Source organism: Mastacembelus armatus, chromosome 2, assembly GCF_900324485.2.
Source record: "Mastacembelus armatus chromosome 2, fMasArm1.2, whole genome shotgun sequence".
NCBI lineage: Eukaryota > Metazoa > Chordata > Actinopteri > Synbranchiformes > Mastacembelidae > Mastacembelus > Mastacembelus armatus.
In genome coordinates, this window is record NC_046634.1 from 6,289,421 (window position 1) to 6,303,538 (window position 14,118).

Consider the following 14,118-nt stretch of genomic DNA (forward strand, 5'->3'; position numbering starts at 1 on the left):
TAAAAGTTCACGTCTCTACAGAATGGTAGAAGAAATGAGACTTCTCGCCCCTAGATAATGACCCTATAATTCTTAGGTGCTAGCAGCTCATTTCAACCCATACTAATGTGTTAGTCCTTTACTGCAATACTAACTAATACTCTTTAATTTAAAGTAAAATACAGTTACAGTGAAATAGTGGTAATAAAGAAAACGAAACTTTACCTTAGTTCACAGTGAATGCAAACATACTGTTGCACGCACAACTAAACACAATAAAGAAAGCAGTATTTCTGTTGTCCCAGTGGACCTTAACTAAACAGTGCAATTCAAAGGAAAAACTCCAACAATTGCTGAGTCAGAAAAGCTCTCCTTCCCTATCTACAGCTGGTCCATATTTCACCACCAAATGCTGACTGTGTTGCACATACACACTAAAATGCCAAGGGAGAGAGTTCATATGTTTTCTTTAATTAAAAGAGAAAGTGACAGCTAAATGGTGTTGCTATAAATCTATGAGCCCGGCTGCAGGATGGTGATGGGAATTCACTTGTTTCTCTCAAAGATAGTGTGCAGTATGTACTGCCATTCATCTCTGCATTCCTACTGGGTATGTGGGTGGTTGGTTGAGATATTCTTTCATTAGCTAATCACCTCACAGGAAGAAACAATATGCAAATTCAAAACACAAGCAAGACTGAAAAGCGTGTTTAGAAGCATGTTTAGCTTTTTTCTAAAATAAATTAAGATGTGGAAATTTAACAGACTGTGAAAATTAACCAACTCATTCATTAATTAAAAGATTTAGATGGAAGCCCACAGAACTATTTTCCCAGCCTAGAATGAACCTCACATTCAATGTGATAAATGCTACGAAAAGGCTTTGAATTATGTTAATAAAAAATATTGTATATTATTAATAATGCCATTTTACAGTAACATCATAGCTGTTTTTCTTTTTACTGCTACTGAGCAAGAGGATACTAAAATGTGTTGAACATTGTTATGCTTGAAACAACACCATGACTTAAAATCTTGAATTTACACATTTCACACCAAAAGAGTGAGTGAAACACTACAGGGGAGCTAAGAGTTACTGCAGGAGGTTATTGTCACTGTTGTTAGTCTCTATGTATCACAGGACTGCACCGGTTCTCTTTTAAATCCAGAAACTGCTGCAAGCCAAGTTATCCAATGACCAAAGAGAAGCACAATATAAAACATAATTAAAGTAGACCTCCATTCATTCATCCAACTGTACCAACAACCCAATGTTGATTTGTTTTGCTTTTCACCTTTAATCTGCAAATTTTTTGTTGAGCACTGTTGTATAGGTCAGTTATATCAAAACAGACTTACTTATAAGAAAACATCACTTGTTAGGTCTAATATAATGGTCATAACTTAAACTACATGTCATCGTTCTTATACATCTCTTTCTATAAGGTTGGTAGTCTTATGTACACAAACCAGTAAACTGCAACTAGTTACTTTTAAATTTGGCTCTAGGTTTTTCTGCTTCTTAGAGAGTATTTCTTTATGTAAATAAAATCAATATTGTATTCTATCAGTAAACTTTCTCTATACTGCATGCTCCAGATGAAACCAGGCTCTACTCCTGGCCACTATTTACCTTGTGGTGTTAGAAAGGAGACTTTAAGCACCATGTTTCCACGACTTTTACCTCATTAACTACAAATAACTTGTAATTTACTTCACAAGTACAAATAAAAGTAGGATTTTCCATGTAATGCTGCAGCTATGATGATAAACTCACAGAAACTTAAAACTTGCTTGAGTCAGTTCATATAAAGCTAGCTTCATATAAAGTACCATGTCTGCTATGATCATCAGCAGAATATGATCTGAGAAATCTGGCTTTGCATTATCATAACTTTTTCACATTCACTTAAGTCACAAAATAACCTTTAGCAAATCTAAGGAGAGCATGACTAATAGAATCAAAAGTCTAAACTTAATTTCAATCTTAAAGCTTATGGCACAACAACAAGCCAGCCTAGTCTGAGACGCCAACGTGAACGCGATCGCACGACGTAACGCAGCTTGTGGCCAAACCGGTCACTGTAGTTCACACTAAGCACATTCAGCTTAAAATAATGTATTTTCCACTTAATGTAAAATAATACCGAGCAAACTGTCCTGCTTCAAATCTATAAAAACAGCACAATATAGCCCATCTCACTGCACCACAGAACGACACAACACATTTATAAGCAGTTTGTTTTTAGCATTAAAGTATGGAGTGGATCCTGCTCCTCCGTAGAAAAGTTCTCAGGATGTTTTTACTCGTCACAAAAACATTTACTACTCAGGGCACATCTGAAAGTAAGTAAAACAAGATAACAGCAGCTAACTCACCAAACAATGAGTAGACTCAGGTCCAACAGTTAGCAGCAGCGGCTGAACAGGTGGCTTGTGAATGAACCTACTTGGCGTCAGTGCGACTGACTAAATAGTTATCATCACATTTTGTTCGTTTGTTTTCACTTTTCTTCAAAATTCTTCCATTTCTTTGTCCCTCTTTTCCGTGTACGCTGCCTCGGCTAACACTATCCTGCTACTCAGTCACATCTTTGGCCTCAAAAAGAGCGGTAAAACTGACGCGCGTTCATGTATTGATTGACAGCACAACGACGGATGACGTAACAGCGTCTCCTGTCACTTCACGACATCGCCCCCTGGTGGCTGGTTGCAGTATAGGCCAGTATAAACCAAACATATTTCCCCCAAAGCGCATGTTCATCATTTCAGGTTTGCAATTGGTCATTTTTCTGAGAAGTTGTTTTCAATAAGTTAGAAAAACGTGTGCGAATGATTGACAGCTACATCCTTTGGACGCTACTGTGCATTACCTGGTTGCAAAATGCGCCACAAAATCAAGATGGCAACAACACTTTGACTTCACTTTTGCATAGTGGCATAAGAATCCAAAGTCACTCCGTTATCCACATATGTGCCAGCCCCTACTACTATGTGTACTGTAGAGTAGTGGTAGACAGATTTACACCCAGCATAAAGACGGAGCTACAACACGGCAAACACTATTTTGCATTGTTTATGTGTAGTGCAGTGAGCGCACCCTCCTGACTGTCTTTCTCTGATTGGTTAGAAGGCCGGAGTCTCCCTCAAAAACCTTCATTTAAGGGAACAACTGCACTGCTGCCAGCAGCCTGACACTACCTCTCCACTTAAACATAAATTTTAGGGATTATATGTGAAAAAGTTACATATTTCATCTTTTATCGTAGCCTCATTGCCTCTGCACCCTGTTGACGAACTGCATGATGAAGGACATGATTAAGAGCTGATCAAATAAAAAGTTGTAATAAACGCTGACTCCTTAAAGGCAGTCCCTCAAGAAGCTCTGAGCTCTGCTGAGCACAGCATCACGTCCACTCTAAGATCTCATGAGAAGAGGTGTTTGTGTTGGCACAGTCTGACTGAAATGTCTGCAGCCATACGGAAAATACACACACTCTTTCCATTCTTTGCTCTTCCAAACTGTGCACAGTATATCCACACTGAGAGTCTAATCTAGACCATGTGCTGTTTAATCATGCAGGTTACTGGAGCCTGAACGGGTCTGCATGCTGCATTAGACTGGATTTTCTGCAGCATCTCTGCCACGCACGGCACGCACGCAGGCTTTTTTACGCACTGCCACTGTAGTCAGTAAGCTGTCTGTGCTAAGTTATCACCCCCCGCACCTCCGCTTTCCTTATGCCCCCCCATCATAACCGTCCCCTCCCTCCCCCTCCCTGTAGTGCACTCACTTGCTGCACAACTGCGATTGCAGAGAAACACCAGCAAGCAGTCGAACAGTGCAGTCTCAGGGGGAATACATAAACACACACACTCTCCTGGGCGCACGCACACGCTCAGACACGCAATAAAGTCTTTCCCTATCACCCCACATTCGCACGTACACACGCAAACACACACACACACACACACACACACACACACACACACACACACACACACACACACAAACACAACAAACTCACCAGTTGGGTTCTTGTTTTTCTTGAGGCTTCTGCCACAAAGACACTGCAGCATATGCGATCCTTTGCTGAAAATGTTGTTCCAAATAAACCGCATGGATTTGGCCGAGACTGGGGGGGTGAAGGAGGAGGAGGAAGACGAGGAGGTGGAGGAAGAGGAGGTGGGGGACGAAAGGCGCTCCGGATGCGGCAGCCTAAAATTCACCCACCGCATGGGGGCTGATCCGCCCCCCTGTTTGCATGCCAGCAGAGCCGGCCAGCTGTTGGGCTCAGTTCGGTGTTGCTTGCCCCCCCCCAGTCTGCACCATAGACAGGAATAAGAGCAGGAAGCCCGGCTCGTCGCCCGGATTCTCGCCCGGTTCCTCCACAAGCCCAGAGACCAGCAATCGCACGTATTCCGCGTCGACGTCGTCCCCGTGCGGCAGGAAAAGAGCAACCGCTGCAGCGCTTTTCTCCGCGGTCTCCGCCTCCGGCTGCCCCAGCGGCCGGTGGTCCTCAGTGGCGGAGGAGCGGTCGTTGCTGCCGCCCGGCCGCCGCGGCGTGAAAACCCCCCGAGCGCTCCTCTTCAAATGGCGTCGTCTGCCGCGCGGCGCGGGGAGAGGAGCGGCAACGGCTGACAGGCATGCGGCGGCGCTAGCGTGAAGTCGGCGGTACGCGGCAGCTGTCGGCTTCTGCACAAAAAACCATTGCATATTAGTGGGGATCACAGGGGTCGGTGCGTCCGTCCGTCCGGAAGGGGAGGAGGAGGAGTGGGGTGCGGATACCGGGTGCCCGTCAGCAAGTCGGTGGCATCCCTGTACTGCAGCAGGGGGGCTCCTTTCCAAACACACACACTCACTCAGATACACTGCACACACGTTAAATGCAGAATCCTTTTCCAGCGGCAGCGCAGGTTCTCTGGTCCCTGGTCAGTGAGAGCGCAGGCAGCGCTGAATCTGTGCACTATCCCACTTTGTGTTTCTCTCTTTAATAAAGTCCTTATGAATATTTGATCCGCGTTTCGGCCTCCACTTCTCAATAATCCATAAGATCCAATGCGCCAAGATACTGCTGCTGCCTGTCTCCTCTTCCTCTCTCCTCCTCCTCTTCCTCACCTTGCTGATGAAGAGAAGCTGCTGGAATATGGCTCTGCTGCCTCTGCCAGGCTACTTCAGAAAGTAAATGCAGAAGACCGGGTCCGGCTCGTGGTCCTCATGCGCTTCCCTGGTGCTTCAGCGTCTTCTTCAGCTGCGCTCGAGACGACCGACGGCCGGTGGGGCGAGAGGATGTGCACTGATTATCTATATCCAACCAGCAACAAAGTCCGACTTAAACAAAACCGGAGTTCCGGATGGCACCTTCAAAATATAACATCTAGATATCACATTTACCTTATTGAATAGCGAGAACAGTAACTATCTCCATGCGTAGAGATTCTTTTTACGCAGTAGGTCCATACTGCTGTTTCACATTATGGTTTTCTTCTTAGGGTGTGAGTTTCAAAAACTGATGAATTTGTTTTTAATGCTACATTTGAAATGACTTACTCTGCATCTCAAATGGCTTTCAAACGATGAAACAGAGATTAAAGATACTTTTCCCACGAGTTCCCTGCCCTCATTAGTTATTTACAGAATTAGTTTACTTCAAACATATTTTCAAAATGTACAACTTTCGACAATAAAACATCAGTGAAGGGTTGACATGGGGCATTTTCAGGCAAGTATTGTACATTATTTCTGGTTGACCAGCTTAAAACCTTTTGCCTTTTTACGTTTGCTTTACCCTCGGCTTTTGTTTTGAAGGAAAGCGCTACTTCCGGTCTGCTTGTGCATCTTGGTGCAGCAGTGTTGAGAGGAACCACTTGCATTTACGTAGACACGTGGTTCCCACACCGTCAGGCTCTGGACTGACGGGATGTGAACCGTAACCGGTAATGTTTTGGAGATGGGGGCGGCGAGATGTCGTCACTAATATGCGAAAACACCACGGAGGCACCTTCGTGTCTTTCTGCTTTCTCCTTACAGCCGTTCTTTAAAAAGCTTCGCTCCAAACTAAAAACCTGCCATCCTTCGGCAAACGTACACACCTGTTGCATGACTGTTCTAGTCCTGGTGGTTTGTCTGGTCTGTGTGAACCAGATTAATCTGAATGAAGACTCATCTTTTAAAACTGCCTGATTGTTGTGCATTTGCTAAAAATGAAGAATGTTGAAAAGAGAAGAAGAAACTGCAATCCGCATGTTATTGGATGGATCAATTATCCTGTTGATATACACGTGATCTTTCTAATAACTATGTCACTGACATTTTCAAACGATTGAACAAAGTCCCACAATACTTTCTGTGTCTATGTTTTACTAAGACAAGAAACGTCAGAAACAGAGAAAATCAGTTTAGCCAAAGCTTTTTAAATGAGCCATCCATTATCTAAATACTGTAGGTCTGTGACTCATTTGCCTTTGAATCAATTTATAAACCAAAACTCCAAACAGCAGTTTTGAAAGTGAAGACATGAATGTGTCAAGTGCCTTTCTGAACCAACACCCCACACTATACAGTATATAGCACGCCAAATATGTTTGGTTTGGTTTGGTTTAGGCAGCAGATGAGGCCCTATAAGCAGTTTCTGTTTCATTTGTTCTAAATGATTACACTATCACAGTTAATCAGACAATGGAAACAGCTACAGATTGCACAATTTATACTTCACTAAACAGCCACATACAGCTGTGTGAATATTTGTGCAAACCATTTGCATTTTTAAAGCTATTGAAATTCTGCAGTGGCACAAATGACCAATCATAGAGAAACACTGAACTTCCTAGAACTAACCTCACTCTCAGCTGCATTGCAGTATTGGAAAATGAGTCCAGGATAATGGTCCCTGCAAAGAGCCACATCTCCTACTCATCTGGTCTTCTGTATTGTGACATCTGGATCACACACACACACACACACACACACACACACACACAAAATCATTACTGCAGGATAAATGACACATGGCAGATTTTTTTCACAGTCTGTTCACGACTTGTATTGTTTTGAGGAGCTCCAGGCTGCAGCATGGAATTGCTGTCATCAAGGGGAACAATATTATCTGTGTGCACATAGAGCTGCTCCAGCTCATTGAGTAAATTGCCACAGCAGCACGTGTGTGTGTGTGTGCGTGTGTTTGGCAGAATGTGTTTCTTGTTCAAATAGGGTAGCTGCAAAAGGAACCAGAGCAGCAATAATGAAGTAAAACTAAAAGGAGAGAGGATTTGGGAACAAAGAGGAAGAGATTGTTATAAGAATAAGAGTATAAGACAGAAAGAGCAAATTAAAAGGACAGAGATCTGAGTGACAGGTTTCTGTGGGCACTTGCTTTGTTTTGACCACTACATTGTCACCACATTTCACTTGTTAGTTGTGACGCTGATTTGAGGAAAACTTAATTAAGTAACTTGTAGCTTCTCCCCCATGACAGGAAATACAAAATGTAGTGGACAAAGTAGTGATTTATTTATCATAGTTGCAGTTTAGTTAGTTAGTTTCAACTTATCAATTAAAAAAAACACATAAGTGAGGTGATTGTGGAAGTGTGAAAGTTTGAGATACATTTTCAGGTGAGGGCATTAGGGAACTTGACTTCTTAAAATGTCAGATAGACATGGGCAGATAGACAATGGGAACAAAAATATTTAATGACCCACATGGCAAGAAAACCCTCCACATCACCAGTTAAATGATATAACAAGTTATTTTTAATTGGACAGCTTTTAAACAGCAGATTTAATATATGCAGTAGATACAAGGGCATTGAGCGGTAGGTTTGCACTAAGCTTGTCAATGTATTGATCTGTTGGCTGCAGTTCCACGGCTTCCATCGGGGGAATATCATATAAACAAGCCACAGAATCGACAGCCACACAAGTTGAGCTGGAACCCAAATTGTAAATGATCATCCTTATTTCCAAGGATTCATATTAAATGTGATCCTTGTGATGTAAAACATTTTCACAAATGTATCATGAAAACTGCACTGAGCCCATGATATAACTAAACTCTACGTCTCAGGCCTTGTGAGATTCTAACAGCATCCCAAATGATGCACAACATGTGTTAGTACTCCACCTGCTGGCATTAAGCAAAACTACAACTATTTAAGCCCGTGGTTTCCCCTGCAGGATTTTAAGGGATCTAAGGCAGGGATTTAAAGGCATCTTTATGAAAAAGTTTTATAGACATTCTTAAACCAAAAATCCAAACTATGCAAGTAAGCCTTTTCTGAAGCATTAATAATTAACATGGTTTGGACCATTACTAAAATCACTGAACATGATCAGAGCAAAAAATGAATAAATAAATGCCAGAAATAATCTTTAGCATTAAGTCAAGTCGCTTAAAAAAATAACAGTAGATGCAGTGACGGGGTAAAGGTGTAACAGCAAATATAGGTGCAGGACAAATAAACTTGTTACACTAATGACCGGATGGGGGCACCAGTTCGCCAGTGCAGCTCCTGGTCTGCTACAAATACAAAAGACGAAGAAGAAGTACCAAGTAACGTAACTGTTGACAGACGGTTTTCTGGTGAGTCTTTCATGCTAATATATAATAAATACCACCAGGATTACCACAGACAGTGGCATGTTATAATTCCATCTTTTTAAAGTTTGTCTTTCTCAGCTGTCTCGTTGCGATGGATTGATGCTGTAGATAAGAAGCGAACAGGAAAGCTCTTTATTAACTACTAACCTTTCCTGTTTACCAAAAGCGCGGGTGCTAGTTAGTTTGTCGTGGTGCTATATTAAATAACTACAGTCGTTTTTACACTTCACCTAAAAAGCAAGCTTCGACTTGGATATCAGTGTCATCTCGTTAACATGCTGTATGACATCATTTGTCTTACGTTGGCCCGAGAGACGACCTGATGCCAGACTCCATTCAAAAATGTAGTAATTTCTTGCTCTCCCGTTTGTTAGCACCACAACACGTTATGACACAATGAATCCGTAGCAAAATTAAAAACCTTACGTCCCGCACTAACCACATGGATGCATCTAATTGTGTATTTTTCTGTCCTCATGGCTCATTTTGTCATGTTTCTGTCCAAAAAACTCAAGTAAAGACCACTCATTTTATTTTCAATTAATAATTTAAATGTAGTTTAAAAACATGCTGAGCATAAAGAGATTTTTTTTAAAAATCTGCTTGTTCCATTTATTCACAACTATCACTCTTTTTCTTTATGGGTTACCAGATTTGTGCTTCCTGCTCCTGACCACCTCCTCCCCGTCGTCACCCCTTTTCCTTGTCATCTCCCTCCTGTTCCTTCCTCCTCTCCCCTGTCAGCCCTGCTGGGTTTTGCAGGAGCCATGGTGGACGTCAGAAAGTGGCCCATGTTCTCTTTGCTAAGCCTTGAGGAACGAACCATGGTCCGGCAGGCCTGCGTCTTTGGAAGCACTGGTAATGAAGCCATCTACATCACTCACACAAATGAGGTGAGGACTGTGTGAGACATCAGTGTATTCTGCCTCTTTAAAAAGTCCTTATTCAAATCTTTGTTCAAAACAGTTCTAGTTGTTGTACAGTCACTAATAATGTTTAAAAGCCATGTGACAGACTGATATCATCACTTCCAAAGCCTCCCAGCTACTTAAACCGCAGAGCTTCCTGAGAGAGACACTGAATATTAAAAAATGTAAATCAGTTATGAAGTGGCCCGATGTTTTTCTTTTTACAGTATATGAAGTAGAATCTCTGTGTTATTATTCTCCAGGTATTTGTGCTTGGGTTGAACTACAGCGGCTGCCTTGGTACAGGAGACAGTGTGAGCACCGTTGTGCCAAGGAAACTAGACTTCCTGCAGGGGAAGAAGGTAATCAGCCTGAGCTATGGCAGCGGACCACACATCCTGTTGGCTACTGAGGGTATGTTATTGTAGATGATGTTGGCTTAGGCATTTGGTCGTTAAATCACTTCTCACCTTTTACACCTGTCAGAAATAAAGCATGTGGCTCATTCAAACTGTGAGATAAATCTAATGCAGCCTAATAATATAAAAATAAACTTGTATTTGCATAAAATGGGCTAAATTGATAATCTATTAAGAATGTGTAATGTTTGTGTCCATTTATTGCAGATGGACAGCTGTTTGCTTGGGGGCACAACGGCTATAGTCAACTTGGGAATGGGACCACCAACCAGGGACTGTCCCCAGTCACCCCTAACCTACTGAACAAGAAAGTGAAAGAGGTGGCCTGTGGCTCCCATCACTCCATGGTCCTCACTCAGGATGGAGATGTAAATGTTATTTCCATAACTCTCCTGTATGAGTATACACATCATCCCTTCCCTAGTGAACTAAAAACTCTAAAAATCTGTATTTTCCTGCCCACAGGTCTTTGCATGGGGTTATAATAACTGTGGCCAGATTGGATCAGGGTCTACAGCCAACCAGCCTTACCCCAGGAAAGTCACTGGCTTACTTCAGGGCAAGATTGCAGTGGGCATCACATGTGGACAGACCTCCTCCTTGGCTCTGGTCAACAACGGAGAGGTAAAGATCACCACATGAAGACTTAATGATATATGAAATCTGAACTTCACACTGCAAAGAGTTGTTTTGTTTATCTAGGTTTATGGCTGGGGCTATAATGGAAATGGACATCTGGGTATTGGTAACAATGGAAACCAACTGATGCCTTGCCGTCTTTCTGCATTTCAAGGGCTCTGTATTCAACAGGTAAGATAGCAACATAATGTAGTGCTGTGTGGTGGCATTATATATGCCATGGAAAATGGAAGTGCTGGCCATAATATACAGTACTTGCCCTCATTGATAAACTTTGGGTTTGTTAGAAACACTAAGATAATTACACTGTGTCTGATGGTTACCTTGAGTAGTCAAGTGGGAGCTGCTGCAACAACAATAGCGCTGAATGTACTACTGCTTTCCAGATTGTTTCAGGCTACGGCCACTGCCTGGCACTAACCGATGAAGGGCTTCTGTATGCCTGGGGAGCAAACACCTACGGTCAATTGGGAACTGGCAACAAAAGCAACCACCTCAGTCCAGTACAAATCATGGCTGACAAAGAGAGGTAGGAGGAGAAAGGGGTTGTGCACGCAGAATGAATTTGGAGAGCAGTATTTGTAAAATAAATGGCCCCCACAAACACTCTAAAACACTGTGTGTCAGTGTCTTAATATAGCCCTCTCCTTTACCAGGACTGTTGAAGTCGCTGCCTGTCATTCAACAAATACTTCAGCAGCCAAGACCCAAAGTGGGCAGGTATTCATCCAGTTAATCTTGTCTGTAGTCGTGTAGTGTAGGAGTCTTTCTGAATTGTTTTATATTGTGTGCATGCAAAACAAACCAAAAAAAAAGTTTTTTCCATCTCCAGGTGTACATGTGGGGTCATTGTCGAGGCCAGTGCATTGTCCTGCCACACCTGACACACTTCTCCAACATAGACGACGTCTTTGCCTGCTTTGCCACACCCTCTGTCATGTGGAGGCTCATGTCTGTGGGTGAGAGAGAGAGAGAGTCAGTCCTTATCATTGAAATTGTTAAAGAGGAGTTTTGATTTATTTTTCTATATTTGAAAGTCTCAAGTGAAGCAAAGATGTTAGCTCAATATTGAATTGTACTCTGTTTTACTGTAGAGCATGATGACTTCCTGACAGTCACTCAGGCTCTGAGGAGAGAGTTCGACAGTCCAGAAACATCTGACCTTAAATTCAGCATTGATGGCAAATACGTTCATGTTCACAAAGCTGTGCTGAAGATCAGGTGCGTGTGTCCATGTGCATATAAACACAGGTACAACTAAAAAGTAATCATGCTAAATCAAGGATTGTTCTTTGGTTACTTAACAGTACTTGATGCTCATGTTTTGGACATATGGGTCTCAGTACCGAAAAATAGATGAGGTTTGCTACCCAGAGATCTTTTGTTTCAAGTAGGTGTGAGCATTTCCGATCAATGTTTCGCTCCCAATGGACAGAGGATCAGCAAATGGTGATAGAGATCGATCAGTTCTCTTACCCAGTCTACAGGGCCTTCCTGCAGTTTCTCTACACAGACACTGTTGACCTTCCCCCTGAGGATGCCATTGGTTAGCACATATACAGTTTTTAATTCCTATATTCTCTCATTTGCATCCTATCAGCTTTGGTGTTAATGGAAATGTATTTGTACTTTGTATGTGTGTCGGTTGCAGGCCTGTTGGATTTGGCTACATCTTACTGTGAAAATCGCCTGAAATGTATGTGTCAGCAGATCATCAAGAAAGGAATTACTGTTGAAAATGCCTTCACCCTGCTGTCTGCTGCTATACAATATGACGCAGAGGTACGATATATACGAGCTTACTGTATGCAATAATAGTCTAATACTACTAATTATATTCTCCAGAGGAATGATCAGTTTTGTTTGTAAAGTTCTTTATGTTACATTTTGTATACACTAATCTTTAGCACATTATTTTTCTTTTTACAGGACCTGGAAGAGTTCTGTTTCAGGTTTTGTGTCAACCATCTGACACAGGTGACTCAGACTGTAGCCTTCTGGCAGGTGGATGGAGCCATGCTCAAGGAGTTTATCAGCAGAGCCAGCCACTATGGAGCCTTCAAGAACTGAGTGGTATTCTTAAATCTTTTGAACAATAAGCCCTATTCTGACCGAGTGAACGTGATTGTGTTCAACATGCAGCAGCTTTGTGTCACTTTTCTAAAAGTATCACTTCTGATGGCATTTCTAAGAGAAAATAATGGCTCTATTTTGAAATGTGTCTGACATATGTACAGAGGCACATACTGGATCATAAGCTGCATAGTTCACAAGTTGCTGAGCTGGACTTTAAGCATCATTAGCATGGACCTGAAATCAACACTTTGTGAATTTCCTGGGGAGTCACAAAACACACCTATGCCGCCTTTTCTGTCAAATTGATTTGTATTTTTTATCTGATGTATTTATACTTGAATTTTTTATTTTGTTTTCTCAGCCAGTGCTTACAATACATTTTGTCTTTATTTTCTGGAAAAGTTTATCTTTGAGACCAAAGAGCCACAAGGAGTAAGAAAGTACTGGCTAACAGAGCTTTTGTAAAAAAAAAAAAAAAAAAATCCTGACCAGGACATTAGGACCACTGTACTAAAACACATTTGTGAGTTGCAAGTAACTACATTTTGTACCTTGAAAACCATTGTGGGATGTATAATGAAATATGCAAGTCTGTTTTCTTTTTTTACGTTCATTCTGAGTTAATTTTATGTTTTGTGGCACTTTAGGGAACTACAATTGCATTTTTATTTATATTCACTAAAACTAAGTTTAAATAATTTAAACTTCCCTGTGGGAATGTTCCACTAGAAAATTTACCAAAGCAACACTAAACATTTGAGGCACCTTAACAATACTAGGGGATTTTTTTCCTTTCATTGCAGCTATAAATGTTGTAAAATGCATCTATGAAATGTATGTTATGCTTTTAACTCCAAAAATAACTTTAGATTTATTTATTATTGCAGGACCTTCCAAAAGGTTCTGACTGTTTTATATCAGTTTGCTTTCTAATGTTATTTGGGCAAATACAAAGAAATAATGGGTAAATTGGGAAACTCCAAAGGAATTCCTTAATATTCACAGGTTTCTCTATAGCTGATGTAAATCTGCACATGACACCGCAAGCTAGAGCAATATGAAAACTCTTGAAATGTCTAGAAATAGGTGATCTTGTTCTGTTTGACCTGTTTTTACTGTCTGTTGCATCACTGACTGCTGTGAAGTATTGATGCTGTTACCTTACAAAGTAAATAATCAGAGATTGCTTCAAATTTTTAATGTTAAATATCAAAAAGGGAAATTTGTAAAAAAAAACATGTTTTTGGTTACTATACTATGTTAAATATACATCTTTATGCTTTGTTATACATTTATTTACATAAGAGGTTCATAAAACTGCTGGTAATTTGGGCTAAATTGAATTTGTAGCATAATGATTAACTGTGGTGAGCAGTATTACAGTGTGGGTTTATATTGTTCTTCGGCTGTTGCATAACTGACATGTTACAATTTTTTATATTTAGTTATGGGGATTGTATGTTTCATTGAAAAAATAAATAAAATATATTTATTCTCA

The 14,118-nt window shown here is 41.2% G+C and overlaps 2 protein-coding genes across 8 annotated transcripts in view; one reads left to right on the plus strand and one right to left on the minus strand.

Moving 5' to 3' along the window:
- The window catches only part of LOC113127186 (fibroblast growth factor 14-like), a 73,651-nt gene extending 62,167 nt beyond the window's left edge, over positions 1-11,484 (minus strand). Inside the window, exons 1-2 of one of the 3 annotated variants that reach the window (XR_003295392.1) lie at positions 11,350-11,484; positions 6,818-6,918 (exon numbers count right to left, since the gene is read on the minus strand). The gene's annotated coding sequence lies outside the window, so the exon portion shown is untranslated. Of the gene's footprint in view, positions 1-6,817; positions 6,919-9,227; positions 9,271-10,867; positions 10,942-11,349 lie in introns of those variants that run through there. The other 2 variants (XR_004463196.1, XR_003295393.1) reach the window with 2 other exon arrangements.
- On the plus strand, positions 8,524-14,118 carry LOC113127185 (RCC1 and BTB domain-containing protein 1-like). Of its 5 annotated transcripts, XM_026301553.2 has the most exons (13): positions 8,524-8,560; positions 9,323-9,471; positions 9,750-9,900; positions 10,113-10,273; positions 10,371-10,529; positions 10,608-10,715; positions 10,931-11,073; positions 11,201-11,264; positions 11,377-11,503; positions 11,639-11,765; positions 11,936-12,090; positions 12,196-12,326; positions 12,474-14,118. In XM_026301553.2, the coding sequence occupies exons 2-13, from the start codon at positions 9,346-9,348 to the stop codon at positions 12,612-12,614; spliced, it is 1,593 nt and encodes a 530-aa protein (XP_026157338.2). In that variant the 5' UTR covers positions 8,524-8,560; positions 9,323-9,345; the 3' UTR covers positions 12,615-14,118. The 5 variants fall into 5 exon arrangements, 3 of the variants coding, with proteins under 3 accessions (XP_026157338.2, XP_033181394.1, XP_033181395.1); XM_033325503.1 differs by lacking the exon at positions 8,524-8,560 and having other exon boundaries at positions 9,316-9,471; positions 11,939-12,090; XM_033325504.1 differs by lacking the exon at positions 8,524-8,560 and having other exon boundaries at positions 9,316-9,471; positions 12,255-12,326; positions 12,474-12,615.

What these genes read in the sequence shown, in the direction of transcription:
- LOC113127185 (XM_026301553.2), top strand. Translation starts at nt 9,346, where the DNA reads ATGGTGGACGTCAGAAAGTGGCCCATGTTCTCTTTGCTAAGCCTTGAG. An exon ending in CCAAGACCCAAAGTGGGCAG is followed by an intron (nt 11,265 to 11,376) that starts GTATTCATCCAG and finishes TTCCATCTCCAG; the next exon opens with GTGTACATGTGGGGTCATTG. An exon ending in AAAGCTGTGCTGAAGATCAG is followed by an intron (nt 11,766 to 11,935) that starts GTGCGTGTGTCC and finishes TTTTGTTTCAAG; the next exon opens with TAGGTGTGAGCATTTCCGAT.